Here is a 14,348-nt window from a genome sequence, read left to right as displayed (position 1 = left end):
TGAAGTTAAAATGTTACTGCTTGGATGGAGCATGTTCATTGTCACTTTCATTTGCTTTGTTTAAAACAAACTGCATCCTTTGTTATGCTCTTTCTCATTTATTTTAAAATAAGATCTACACATGCATATTAATATATGACATACACAAATTTTTCATATTTTTACATATATCTATATAATTTATATCATCATCTTGTATGTTGTCAGGGACAAACAATATGTCTCTCACATCCATTTCTTTGCAGTGGTTTGTGTATCTGTGTTCTAGTATAAATGAGAGTTACCTTACTTCTTCATGAGAGAAAGGTTCATTTGCAGTTCCCTCAGGGTTTCTAGTGTTGTCTGAGATCAGCGAGCGCATAGTTACAGTGGAACAGCTGATACATAGAGGCTTGATTCCCAAGTGCAGCAGGTTGCTGTGTCAAGGCTGATTTCATATTAGGACAACATGCAAGAGCGATGCTGCTCTGACAGGCCTGGCAGAGAGTATGAGAAAAGACAGCTTGCAGTAGATTATTCCTGGTTTTATCAAAGGGACAAGCCATAGAAGGGAAGGGATAGATGAGCTGTAGAGCCTGGTGTTATTCTTTGGCACTCAGTGGTTTATTAAGGGTTGTAGGAATCTGCTTCCTTAGTCCCACTGAACAATTTATAGTGTGAGTCATCTCTGACAGAGTTATGCTGTAGGAAGTATAAATTTATTTTGACAAACCATCAATACAGACAACAAGCTGCATATAAATTTTCTATTTCCCCAATGTTTCTTGTCCTTGATAGGCTAATACTCTTCAGCCTAGAACAGCTAGAAGTGAAAACTGACAAGTGAAATAACGATTATGTGGCTGGATTTTTTGGCTCTTCAGCATTTGACATGCTTTGTTTCTTCCTGTTTCCTAGAGTAATTTCCCACATTTATTAAGTTGTTTTATTTCAACTGTTGTTTCTAGAATGAAGCTTGTTCTCAGGATGCTCAACAACAGTGTGTAAGCAGCACAGAAGAAACTTCAGGTATAATGTGCTAATATTCAACATTAGCAAAAGCCCACATTTGTGTATCTTGCAGTTACTAAAAGATGAACTAAAAACCTAAAATTTTAATTTAAAAAAATTAAAATTTTCATTGACATGATTAATCAATCTATTTGATTAACACGAATAATGATCCATGGCATAGTGACATTCCCCTCATTACCCTCTTGTCTTAACATTACATTAACAGAAACTAGACTTGGAAACTATATGGATAGTCTTTCATTAAGTTTAAATATCAGTGGAAGGAAACTTGTTCTCTTTGCCCTGTTGTGAGCTCCTGCTGCTTACCTTGTGGTAGGTATAGCAGTTTTTAGAGCCCTTTATGCACCTCTGACTCACCTGTCAAAAACTGAACACGACAGAAGGAGAGAAACTGTGTAGTTTTCCTCTGGCTTAGTGAGTTATAGTTGCTCATGAAGTTATCAAGTGAATGCTGTTGTCAGAGTTGTGTGAGTAGGAGGGCTGTACTGTGCAAGTGTGGAGCAGAAGGGAAAGAAGAAGAGAAAAACTGTAAGACAATCAATCTTTCTTCTTTAGCTGTACTGAGTCAACAGATTAATGCCTAACTAATCAGGTGTGATGAAAGTTACAAAGGTGATGTCTTCTGTAGAACAAATTGAAATGGTTGGTTTGGAACCACTACTTGTCTAATATATGGAATAGTCACAGTGATGGAAACCCAGAATACTTACTTTACATGGAAACTGCAGTCCAAAGCTGTAACACATAAGCTTGTGAAAAAGATTGGGCTAATACTTCTTCTTAGACGTCTGTTACTATGCTCTACTATTGCAAGAATCTTGGGATGAAGCATCTTAAACCATATTCAATTAGATGAAGAATCCAAGAAAATTGAGGTTGGAATAACAGCTTTACATCATTGAGAGCTGGCTTAAATAATGGTGTACCATTGTTGTTTTCCATCTTTTGAAAACTTTACAAATGTTTGTTCCTTAAATTCTAACAGATGGCAGCTGGCAGATATCTGTTAATGTCTGTTTGTTGATTAAATTATCTATATTTTTCATCTATTAAATTCAAGACTATGTTTCTCAGATACTGTTTAGCCAATCTGCAGTGAGGGGAAAAATCCTGTGCTTACCTTCAAAACAGCAGACATCTACCATTTAAAGAAGTAACTCTTAATACCTGATGTTTGCAATTAAAGACAGAGGGCCATTTGACCATCATAAACATAAACAACATTGGCATAATTTTAATAAAACTGAAAATTGCTCTTTAATGCTAGAACACCCATTTAAAATTTTCATCATTACTAGGCATTTTTAATATTCCTCATTCTGAATAGTAATTAGTATTCCTCTGCAGTGAATAAGCACTAGGAGATGATGATGTGTATCTCATCTGAAAAGACAGGAAGCTTATTGTCTCAAGAATATACCCAGTGCCTTTCTCCATGGAGAAATGATTGCCTGAAATTTCAGTACTCCATGCAGGGAGGACATGAAGAGAACAGCATAATTTCATATTTGATTAATAGTTTTTTGTTGTTTATTTCTCTGAAAAAAATATAGTAGTGAATGATGATCATAGATGTCCCGAGGAAGAACAAACATTCATTTTAACATTGGTGGAAATCCCAGCTGATTCAAAAGAGTTTGATGTATCTGCTATGGTGGAACAAACTTCAGAACCAGTACTACCAGCCCCAATATTTATCAGCTCAATAAATGCAAGTGAAACAACTGTGACTGAAGTGGAGAGGTAAATGCTTTATTTTTTATCAAAGTGAAACACTTTACGTGTACCTTGATTGTTCTCTGGATGTGCAGCACAGATTAGAACTTCTTAAAAGAAGGAATGCAAGAGGAAGGAATTTTGATGAATTGCTTAGAGAATTAAGAAAGTAAAAAGGGCTCTGATCTGACTTGAGGAAGATTCCCTAGGTGTTTTAAATTTAGTGTTTTAGTTGGCTGGGATTTTGGTGTCACCTTAATTCTGATTTACCGTTTAGAGCAAGTCTTCCTTTCTAGCAGAAGTTATTTTCCCAGCTTGAGCCTTATTTTGCTTTGTGGAAACTTACAATGCAAAGCAATTGAAATGAAACAGTCTAAGCATGTTTGCATTTTTATAGTACTTTTAACAGTTTTGTAGAGTAGCTGCTTATTAATTGTTTTTCCAGATTTTTGATGTAGATGGTCTTCTGGAAAACATAAGTAGTAGATATAAATTCTTTTATCATTCTCATGAGTTTGCTCTGTTCAAAAGGCAGACAAAATTAAAACACTAATTAATTAATCTCCAAAGAATAATGGCTTGGTTTGTCTACTGCTATCTGAAAGGGTTTGATTTTCTTTTACAAAGAGCACCTCTGAATGCAATGTAACAAAATTTTTATGTCAACATTACAGTTGAAGTAAATCTCTTAGTCAGTTTGGAGAAAAAAAAAAGTCAAAGAAGACATTACGAAAAAATGGAATTGTATACTAATGTAAGTCCTCAGATTATAACTAGAGATGTGATGCAATTCCACATAATTGTGGAGAATCTTGCCCTGTGATATCAGATGCTGATATCATTCCTCATTTGAAAGGAGAGGTCTTTGAGTGAATGTTGGCTACACAGTGTAAGAATTTTAACTCCTGTGGAACTACTGATGATAAACAGAATTGCTGACAGGTAGAGTTAGAGTGCGTGTTGCGTCTTGCTGTTCCTGTACTGCTTACCATATTTTCTTAGTTGCTGCTGCTTCTCTGTATGTCTTATATATATGTCTGTACATCTTTTGATATCTTACAGCTTGTAGGGGTTCAACTGTGCAGATGAATAATACTGTATTTTAGCATTTTCTGGGGCAGTTAATAAGTTGCATATTTTTGCATCGTATGAAAAGAACAAGTGGAGTTCAAACAGAACAGCTAAATTACATTCAATATGACTAGAAAAACTAACTCCAGATAGCGCAACAAATTGTTTCTTGGTAGTAAATGGTACATTTGAAGTTAATATTGACATTAAGCAAGAAAGAGTATCACCATAGATTCATGTGTAATTTCCATACAGAAACCTTACACAAAGTAAATTTTGGCTTCTTGTACTGTCACAATAATGACTTTATATATATATTTATATAAACAGTGTTGGATCCTTGACAACCGCAGCTGATGAAGTTGCTGCACCTTTCAACAGCAGTATGGAAACGAAACAGCTAGAGAGTGCAGTAGACCCTGTTCCAAAGTTGCAGACAGCTCAAAAACGGTTGGCTGCTGAGCTTAAAGAAAATGATTTTCCTCCTTCCAAGAAAATTCCATCTACTGTTGCAGTGGAAGATAACTTGGAAACCACTTACAAGGTGAGATCAAGATTTGGTGAGTTTTCATGCATGGGGTAGATGCATAACACATAATAGAGCATGTTAATTTTGTTTAGTTTTAATGGTGCTACTTGCTTAAGTATGTACTACCTATACAACTTAAAAGGAAAATCAACACCTATATATAGTTTGCTTTTAATTTTTAAATCTTCAGCAGGTTTTAGGTGTTTGTTTATTTATTATTAGGGCTTTTTGAGAAACTGTAGGCTCTCAGGATTTTTAAATTAGACTTTCTAGTGGACAGACTGGTACTATGTCTTACATGGCTCATTCCACATCACCCTTATGACAACGGCACTGCAGCAGAGGAAACTCTGGAGGTATATTTTATGACTGGCAGGATGTCTAGGTTCACCAAATGTTGTTTTGAATCTGCATTGTGTCTGTTACATGAAGAAGCTATTAGATAGATACGTTCCTATTGATTCTTAACATAGCAGGTAATAGTTTAAAGGAGCAATCTGCCAGTGAAAACAGGCCACCATCTTTCCAGCTGCCTTCTGTGCTTTCTTTACAATATGATCAAGTTTGTGGCAGCAACTACCATTGATCTTTTTAAGTGGGCTAAGATTGTATAGTGTACCTTTGTGTAGGAATGGGTGGTAATTCCCCACATGATTTAGAGAGCTTTTCTAGGAAGGGATGCATAACAGTCTTCTTCCTTCTTTGATCTCTTCTCTCAATATCCTTGTCTTGAGTACTTTGTCATAAGAACACCTTGAAAAGCCTGCTCAGGAAATGAGTTAAGTGATGAATGATGTCTTCTGTATCAGTCATGCTCTTAGAACTGTGCATGCATGATACAAGTTTATCAACTTTGTTGTCTCCTCTGTATTGAAAGCAATAAAAAAACTTTTTTCTTTCTTTTTTAAATACAGGGTTATTCAATTGAATCCACAGATGTGCCAGTGGTAACTTCTGGTAGGTACACTTAAACTTGTAAACCAAAGTATAATGAATGTAAACACATCACAACTTAATACTGGTTGTCATGCTGAATAGTTCTGTCTGAGAACTAATACAAAAGTAGAAACAAATTTTCCTGGTACTACATTAATACCACCATTCCATGCTTTCTACTATAAATTAGGTGTGCTGAATTTCATAAATGTTGTTAATTTAATAATGGTTCTAAAAGCATTGCTGTAGCTAGTTTATTGGTGAAATTTGAGAGGGATTTTTTGACTAAACATATAATCTTCTCTTAAGCAAATATTTCCACCTGTTAAAGAGCACTGATAATCAAAAGTATTAAGTGGCATTTTAACCACACTGCCCAAATAGTTTATTTTGTTTTGCATTTTTACTAAAGAAGAATGTAATTGCTTAGGAGCTTAATCCGCCTCTGAAGAAACAGAGAAAAAGCAGAACTACTGACAATGCAGTCTTCATTGATCTGAGCCTGCGAAGGGTTTGGTGAACTATAATTTTGGATCTGTAAAAGACTGCTAAGGGAAGTTGTAGAAGCTTAAACAGTTAGGTGACTAGACTAAGTTTTGTGTTGTACTGTAAAGGATGAGGGGGGAAGAGTGTGCTATAAAATTTAAAACTACACTCCTACCAGCTTTTCCCCATAATATCTGTATGATCTTACAGGCTTTAAAAGTAGACCATGAACTTTTAATTCGTAGTGGTGACATGAAAATAAATGGACAAATAAAACTAAACAAAAATTCAGCTCTTCTGTTGAAATGGTGTAATCCATTTTAATATGCATTTTTTGGCTCTTGTGTTATCACTGAAGTCATTGACTCTCAACTCCTTTTACAGACAATCCTTTTCAAAAAACAGAGTCTTCAACAAAGCAGGAAGTACTTACTTCTGTGTTGGTGTCTCAGTCTATCTCACAAATAGCTGAGAGAAGCCAGCTTGAGACTTTGGAGTTGTTAGGGAAAGCATCACTTGAGAATCCAGCATCGAGAAAGGAAGAGGAGGTTATGTCTAGATTAACCTCCAACAGAAAAGCAGAAATAAGTGGACAAGGAATGCAGGATAATGTGCATGAATCTGCACAGTTGGAACATACTGGAAGCCCAGCATCATCTTCAAAAACTCCATTACTCAGGTATGCAATAATTGCAATAATGTTTTGTCAGCTTGTTCTGTTAAAAAAGATCATGTTTCTATATTGACATCGTTTCAGTACCATTGTTTGTAACCTGCATAGCTAAGTATCTATATGGTATTTATTATCTTCTTCAAATCAGAAAGGATCAAACTGTCTGCTTTCAAATTTGCATTATTTTACTCATTAGATGAGTAAAACAACTGGAGGGCACTACTGATGTATTGCATGTCCAGTTAGACTTGATAGATGCCTCTTGTCAGGCAGACATCCATTGGCTGTGATAGAAACTTTGGATAATTTGGTTTTTTCCACAGAAAAGTCTCATACTGTGAGATATATACCTATCCACTTGTTTTGGTGTTTGTCCTGCCAGTAAAATTTGTTACTGGTACAGTACTGAGCACACTGAATTTTTAGGACTAACTTAAGTAATTTCTCCAAAGGAGTTTCAATCTTGGCAGCTCAGAGGATATTCCTCTTATCTATCTGTTGACTTGAGTTTTTAAATATACCTTTCTGTATTGTTTGTTTAAATGTTTTGAGTTCCTGGTCTCTGTTGCTCTTATGCTCAATTATTTTGATGGTAATGCTCCACTGGCCTCTTCTAATCTGTCATTTGCTTTTTCTTTATGCTTGTGTGAGTGCCAATACTGGCTATTTATACCTGGGACATCCACAGCAATTGGATAGTGATGCATTAATATCAGAATCCTTGCCTTAAAGTTTACTTTCTAATTTGTAAACTTAACAACATGAAAAGTTAATGCTTTGTGTACCTCCCTCTGTGCCATGACTTCTGTAAGCTCACTGGTCTGGGTTTGATGCTGTAAGTAGGCTAAAACCCTGCAGCAGGTAAACTGCTATAGCCCCATCCTTGGGGATCAGGTTTTACATTGGTTACATGAAAGATGCTCAGAATTTTCAGTTTGTTCTTCAGGAGTCTGTCTCCATACTTCTTGGAGCCACTTTCTAAAAGTGGTAGCTTGTTACATACAGGCTGTGGATTAGCAGCAAATAATAGGTTCCTGTTCTCAGAGTTAAAAATTGTCAAGAATCTCTGTGACAGTTCAGAATATTCAGTAATACAAAAGCTTTTCTCAGAATGACTTTTTGGGTTTTTTTCCTTAGAATTTTTATATGTCCTGTGGGTGTGTTTGTTTCCTGTGTAATTATTTCCTGCAATACTATTTATATCTTCCTTTTATGAAGCAATCATATGACATCCTGACTGTATCTGTTTTGAACAGGGGTGGACGAAAACCGTTGGGATTTTTATCTTTAATTTGCAAAAAAAGTAATTCTGAATCAGCAGAAGATACCAAAGGGAATAGAGGGAAGCTCCAAAAGCCTCGAATTGTGACTCCAAAACGAAGTCTAAAGAAACCCACTCCATCCACTAAGGATGACAGGGAATCTTGTTCCTTTCCCTCTAGTTCATCATCTGTGGAGCAGGAGCATGTAGCTGCTGATGCTGCAGTTACGGTATGATTTTACTGTTGAACACCCATGTATTTCTGAGGTGTGAAGCACAGAGAATTAGTTGTTTCAGGAGTGGGTAGATGGGTATGCAGCATTCATGTTTTGAGAGCAGTATCTGCTCCGGTTGACAAATTCTGATTTGTGCATGTGTAGGACACTTGTAAGGGAATTAAGCTGAACTTTCTCTGCATGGATATCTATTTATTTCTCATTTTCAGTCAACTCTGTTTATTTTTTTTCCCTTTGGCAAAAACTTTCTGCATAAATAAGATACCTTTACAAAAAGCGCATGTGCATATACATATATGTAAATATATTTACACATAAAATGAAAACTGTTAAGAGCAACCTTTGCTTACTTTATCAGGTTCCAAGTAACGACTCATCTGAGAAGCCACGTCTCTGTGCTAAAGATCAAGAGAAGGAAGGGGAGCCAACCAAAATCTCTGAGTACTTTTTTAGTGACATCTTTATGGAAGTGGATGATTCAGAATAGCAAATAGGTTTTATAAAAACCTAGGATCACAGAATATACTGCAGCAAGAAAAGAGTATTCTAAAAGTTCCAGTTTGTTCTGATATTAATTTTGCCACACTTACTGTCAACTAATTACTCTTGTTAATTAATGATGTGAAGATGAAGTGGATTCTTTCTGAAGCAACCCCGGGCACTTCCAAAATGCTGACATAGTCTAAATCACTACAGTGATGTCATTGGACCAGGCTACTGACTGCTGGCTTATGGTTTCATTTGTTTAGACACTGATAGTGGGTGCATGACTATCCTGTCATGCAGTGCATGAAAAGTGCAATGAAATAATGTTTAATCTTGCAACAAGTATACTTTTCCGTATTAATGCTAAAGCTTTTTGGTACTGACTATTCAAATTCTTTACTTCTTTTTGTGAAGTATGTTACGTTAGAAGGAGGAATGAACCTTTTGGGTACAATGTATTATCTGAAGATCAGAATGAAAATACTGGAAGTAGTGTAGTAAGTACATACATACATATGTCAAGCACTGCTTGTATTTTTATTAGAATCTCCAAATTATGTATTTTTGTAAGAGTTTTTAAACTACATAATTTAAAAGATCCTAACCTGAAAAGCCCAATAGGATTGGTTCCTTAAAAATATGTTGAAAACTCAAAAAGAGTTTTCAACAGAGTTAGAAGATGATAATACTCGGATGAGGTTATTGTTTGCAAACTTTTTAATCACTTGGAGGAAGAGATTGATGTTTCTTAGTATAAATCCTTATTTTCTTCTAAATTGGAAAACAAAGCTATAGATAGAGTTTCTTTTCCTTGTTTTTACATGCAGTTGTTTGTATATTTTCTGACTTCCTTGGTTAGCCTTGTGCAAAGTAGCACAAAGAGATTTGATTTAAACCGTGATTATACAATGTCACTTTTGAGGATTTGCTGCTTTGAAGCAGTTGAATTAAAATAGTTTTCTCATGTTGCATGTCTGCTTGTACTGTAACTTGGTATAAAATTCTAGTGTAGCTTTAGATTTTTAGTCTAAGTTTTTACTTACCTCATCAAGAAATTTGTCATGATGAGGTAATTAGGTTTATGCACTCTCAAAGTCAGGTGGTCACTGATGAAAGGTTCAATATTTAGTCTGAAACTCCTGCTTGCATGAGCTTGAGTAGTCTTAAAATTTTTCCCATTACTTCACATTTGCAGGTACTTTTGCAAAATGATTTATTATGAAGGTGAAACTGATGTTAAATGATATTGTAATGCTCTTCAGAAACCTATCATCAGGTTTGGACTGGGTAATCCTTTAATGGCAGGTAAATAATGTAAGCATGTAGTTAATTTTGAAATAGTTGATGAAGTTTGAGAATGTTTTTCTTTTCAGAAGTTATTGGCAAGGCTTCAGAAGGAACCTTTAAAATTTTGTCAGAGAGGAAAAACACAGAAAAAAGCTATTGTTACTGCAAACTGATAGGTTAGCTGGCCTCAGCCAATGAAATGTTACTAGCAGCAGTATTCTTTGAGGTGATGGAAAAGCGACTCATGGTCCCAAAATAGAGTAATTTAATTGAAAGCATTACTGATCAACCCACATCACCTCCCAAAAAACCCTCTAAAACACCAACAGTTTCTGTTCAGATGGTATCTTGTGCTTTGCCTAATCCGTTTAACTTGAAATGTTTATCTAAGTATTGTTTTACTGTAAACATTATGAAAGAGATTAATGTATACATGTAACTCTATGTATTGTATATCTTGTAGATACTAAGTATGCAAGTGTTTACTTCCTGAATAAGTGTGGCATGTTTATATCACTTGCACTCATAGAGCCTAAAAATAGATTCTTGGGGAGTGGCTATGAAATAATTGCTGTGAGTACCTTCTGAGTGAGTTCTGAGGGGATAATCATTCTGCATTTAGTTGCATACATTTTAGCTTACATTCATGTTACAAGGGGGAAAAAATGAACTACTTCATTACTAAGATTTATGGTGCCTTATCCGCATTGTTAACTGGGGCTATACTTTCTCTTTCCTTGCAGCAAATTACATGCACTTTGTTTGAGGATTTTTTTTTTAAGAACAAATTTAATTTTAATAGAAATAAGACAGTTTTGTGTTTTGTTTTGTGTATGGAAGTTTTATAATGATGAAGGATGTAAGAAAATATGTTAATCTCCATGTGTATGAGTAGCATTTTTACAAAGATGTGGCATAAAACTGCTTTGCTCAGAGTTGTCTGACACCGTGTATCATCACATATAAGTTTTCTGTGTCAAAGGCAGTAGTCCGATTCTATATGTAAATTATGTGAATAAATTATTTTCTTTTACCTGTGTTTCTATTTCTTAAACTGTCAGTTGCAGTTTTTAAATACTTGTAAGTACACGAAGCTAGTAAGTGTGAAATAAGGAAAGGCTGAAGTTGGGCTGCACCCAGACCTGCTGGTTACAGGCTGAGCGTGGTTTAACAGGGGCGTTGTATTGTTCCCTGGTTTTGTTTTAGAATGGAGCTTAATTTACTTGATATCAGACTCCCCGGTGTTAACTCTCCCTGAAGACAACGGCCTCGACTTAATGTAAACCTGGAATGCTGAAGAGCAGCGAAGTTCTCGCGCAAGGGAGAAACTCGACCAAAGATCGTTTGGGTTTTAAAAAGATCTGTCCCTATTACTGTATGACAAGTTTCTAAGAAGGGCAAGGGTTTTCCTAGGCTGCACAAGCATGTAACCTTGCCTGAAATGTGGGGCGTCCCGACACAATTCTTCCGAAGGGCGTTCTGCAGCATTAGCTTGTCCGGCGGACCGGGCGAGGACTCCACGGCCGGGCCCGGCCCCGCCGTGCCCATTGGCTGCTCCGAGGGGAGTGGCGGCGGCGCCGGCCTGGGACGGCCGCCTCGGCTCGGCTTGTTCGGCTCGGCCCGCTCCGCTCGGCCCGGCCAGGCCCGGCCATGCTGCTGGGTGCCCCGCGGCTCCCGGGCCGCTGCCTGGGGCTGCTGCGCCCGCTGCTCGCCCGCGGGTACCGCGGCGAGGCGGTGGCGGCCGTGGGGTCACGGCCCGACGCGGGCTCCGCGCTCTACCAGGTAGGGCGGGGCGGGGGCGGCAGGGCCCGGGGCGGCGCGGGCCGCAGCGGCGCCGTGGAGGAACCGGAGCCGCGGGGAACGCGGGTCCTGACGAACATGTGCCCGCTCCCGGCCCGCCCCGCTCCCGGGCGCCCAGGCCTGTCCATTTCTGCTGGCTGAGCCTACAGATAGCGTGTGAAAACAACGTGGGTTGGTGCAGTCGTCTGCCTCGTCATGGATATTTTTACAATTTTAAATCAGGACGCCAGCTCTTGCTGCATTTCTGGCTGATCGATACTGTGCTAAAGAGGTGGAGGCGGGGTTTGTAGTCAGTGGAAGATGGAGCCCGATGATTTCAAAGTTGGATGTTGCCTTGTGTTTGCAGATTGATTCCCGAGTTGAAAACAGGTGGAATAGCTGTTACAGAGTCGTGGGCTTGCTTCCAAAAACATCATCTTTTGGGAAGGAGAGCTAGGTGTAATTTCAGTTGTCTTTGCGAAGAGAGGGCAGTACTTGCATCTGGTGTAGATTTCTTTTTAGTGGCGCATTATTAACGCCGTCATATTAAAAAGTCATGTTTACAGTTAGGCTGAGAAAAGCATGGCTTTAGGTGTGTATCAAGGCTCATAGGAGAGCATGTGTTTGTTTTCATATTTGTTCACGTAAAATATAAAACAGTGCGTGAAGCAACAACATGTATTCTTACTGAGAAAGGTCCATTGGTTCTGTGTTTGGTTCTGTGCTTTGTTTTGAAGAAACTAAATTTGGGACAGAAATCAGGTGACTGAAGCTTCTGTGTATTCTCAGGATTTGTCCACATGTATGTGTATATATATGTATATATACATACAGCACTTGTGTATGTGAAGTGTATGTGTAAAAATTCATATTTTGTGTACCAAAAAATGGTAGTATTTTAATAAGGGTGTTCACTCATCTAGGCTGTCCCCAGATTCACCGTTATGTTTGGGTACCTTTCACCCTCAAAAGAAAAGTAAGGCTTGGTAAAATGGCTAATAGTGTTTGTACTTGGTAGAAATAATTTATGGAACGCTCCAAGTGCAAGCACTGATTTACAAACACAAAGAGTTGAGGTCCCTGCTGTGAGGCACTTAACCGTCTGAAAAAAAAGTAGTACAGGGAATAGCAGTGCAAACACAAGAAGACATTATGATACATGATGAGGGTCTTGCCTTCTTTGGCCAATGTCTACCTTTCTGGCTGTGAATTCAGCTAGACAGGCTGGCTTTCATGATGCAAACTGTCTCTTGAACCAGATAGGCAAAAAGGTAATTTAAAAGTGAGTGAGTCTAAATTCTGGAAAATGAAAGTAAGTCGCTTTGAAGATTCCAGGGACTAGCTCTTACATCCACTTCGGTGATGTAGCAGGAATTCATGTAGCTTGTACAGTAACTGTAGGACTAATCTGCAGACTTATTAATTTTGCATTAAAATTTGTATAAATCCTCATATTAACAGCAGAATTTTACACAACTTGCTGGTGTGAGGACCAGCATCCAGAAAAAAACTTGGTGCCAGTTCACTGGCACTTTTCTTCATTATTTAATGACAATGATAAAGAGCCCACAAATACATGGTTTAACTAGGACATTTATTTCTGGGAGTGGTCTTATCTGTATGCATTTGGAATTATTTTAAAACATCCTTACTTCTCTTTGATAAACTATAACAGTGTTCTATTCTGGTTTAAGGCATGAAAGATCATGATAGAAATTAAGTGAATTTAAGCAACTCAGATGTTTTTATACAGTATTTTTTATAGTTTATCTAAAATTTTCTTTCACAGGTTTTCATGTAGAGTAGCTAAACTAGCTACTAACTGAGTCAAAATCTAATGAGAAAGTCTGGGATTGCGATTACTGTTCCTGTGTTAATATCTTCTGTGTTTTTAGCTGCTTTTTTTTTCCTTTTTTTTCCCTGTTAAATGTGAGTTTTTAAGCACAGTATTGTGTGCAAAAGGTGCATGTGTTTAGAGGAAGCAGACTGAATGAACAAGGAGAAACGGAAAATTTTTGATGTGTAAAGCTGCAAAATGGTCCAGCCGTTCAAGCTGAACACTGTTGCAGAGTAATATTGCGTGTTGTGACAACTGCATGCTTTTAAAAGTATGGAATTATGAGATACATTTTTACCTTTCAAGAGAATATTTTTAATTTATTTGTAGTAATTACAAAGGCAAAAAAAAAATATTCTTTTGAAAGTCACTGTACAGCCAAAGCACTTCAAATGTGAGCTGAATCTGTACATATTTTTATTTTATTTCTGCTTTGCTTCTTTGTCTCTCAGTGCCTATGTGAACAAACTCATCTGCAGCATTTGCAGCTTCTTCTTAAGGGAAACCTTAAGTCTGAGTGTTCAATTATGTATGAACACAGAGTTACCAGCTGTTTTTTTCTGTCAAAGTAGACTCAAACATCATAGAAATGAGAATTACACAAGGCAGTAAGATCTTTTTGTGCAGAGTGTTCTTTTATTGCAATTGTACTTTTCAAAAAGGTAGTAGACTTCTTAATGTGTCTGCAAAAAAAACCCCAACAAATTAAGCTTGACTAATACCTTTAAATTCCTAACAAACTGTTAGAAACTCTCAACCTGTAATGCTCACACGGAGTTTTGGATAATTCTGATAGAAATTGTGAGTTCAGTACTGATTCACTCATATTTAGAATATGAGTTTGTTTTTCTAGAAGTATGATGGGAAGAACACCAGCTTAAAACAAAACAACAAAAATACAACCAAACCATATGGTTTTATCTTTTTGTTCAACTGAAACAGCAAGAACCTAAAAAGTGTTCACCAAAATTCATTTGACCTAGGTCATTCATCCTTTGGTACTAGTCATAAGAGCACTTAATTTGAATCTGCGTTTT

General features: G+C 37.2%; 2 protein-coding genes across 2 annotated transcripts in view; both read left to right on the top strand.

The window, feature by feature from the left end:
• The window catches only part of BDP1 (B double prime 1, subunit of RNA polymerase III transcription initiation factor IIIB), a 52,697-nt gene extending 41,969 nt beyond the window's left edge, over positions 1–10,728 (top strand). Inside the window, exons 36-42 of the mRNA XM_058864087.1 lie at positions 948–1,008; positions 2,568–2,757; positions 4,132–4,345; positions 5,245–5,287; positions 6,137–6,431; positions 7,682–7,916; positions 8,281–10,728. Coding sequence (XP_058720070.1) covers positions 948–1,008; positions 2,568–2,757; positions 4,132–4,345; positions 5,245–5,287; positions 6,137–6,431; positions 7,682–7,916; positions 8,281–8,409 — 1,167 coding nt within the window. The 3' untranslated portion in view covers positions 8,410–10,728. The remainder of the gene's footprint in view (positions 1–947; positions 1,009–2,567; positions 2,758–4,131; positions 4,346–5,244; positions 5,288–6,136; positions 6,432–7,681; positions 7,917–8,280) is intronic.
• Positions 10,729–11,249: 521 nt separating this feature from the next.
• Positions 11,250–14,348, top strand: part of MCCC2 (methylcrotonyl-CoA carboxylase subunit 2) — a 35,537-nt gene continuing 32,438 nt past the window's right edge. The window contains exon 1 of the mRNA XM_058826880.1: positions 11,250–11,477. Within this exon, the coding sequence (XP_058682863.1) occupies positions 11,346–11,477 (132 nt within the window). The 5' untranslated portion in view covers positions 11,250–11,345. The remainder of the gene's footprint in view (positions 11,478–14,348) is intronic.

This window comes from Poecile atricapillus, chromosome Z (assembly GCF_030490865.1).
Source record: "Poecile atricapillus isolate bPoeAtr1 chromosome Z, bPoeAtr1.hap1, whole genome shotgun sequence".
NCBI classification, from domain to species: Eukaryota; Metazoa; Chordata; class Aves; order Passeriformes; family Paridae; genus Poecile; species Poecile atricapillus.
The sequence above is the reverse complement of the archived record's forward strand: the minus strand, read 5'-3'. Positions and strand labels throughout refer to the sequence as shown.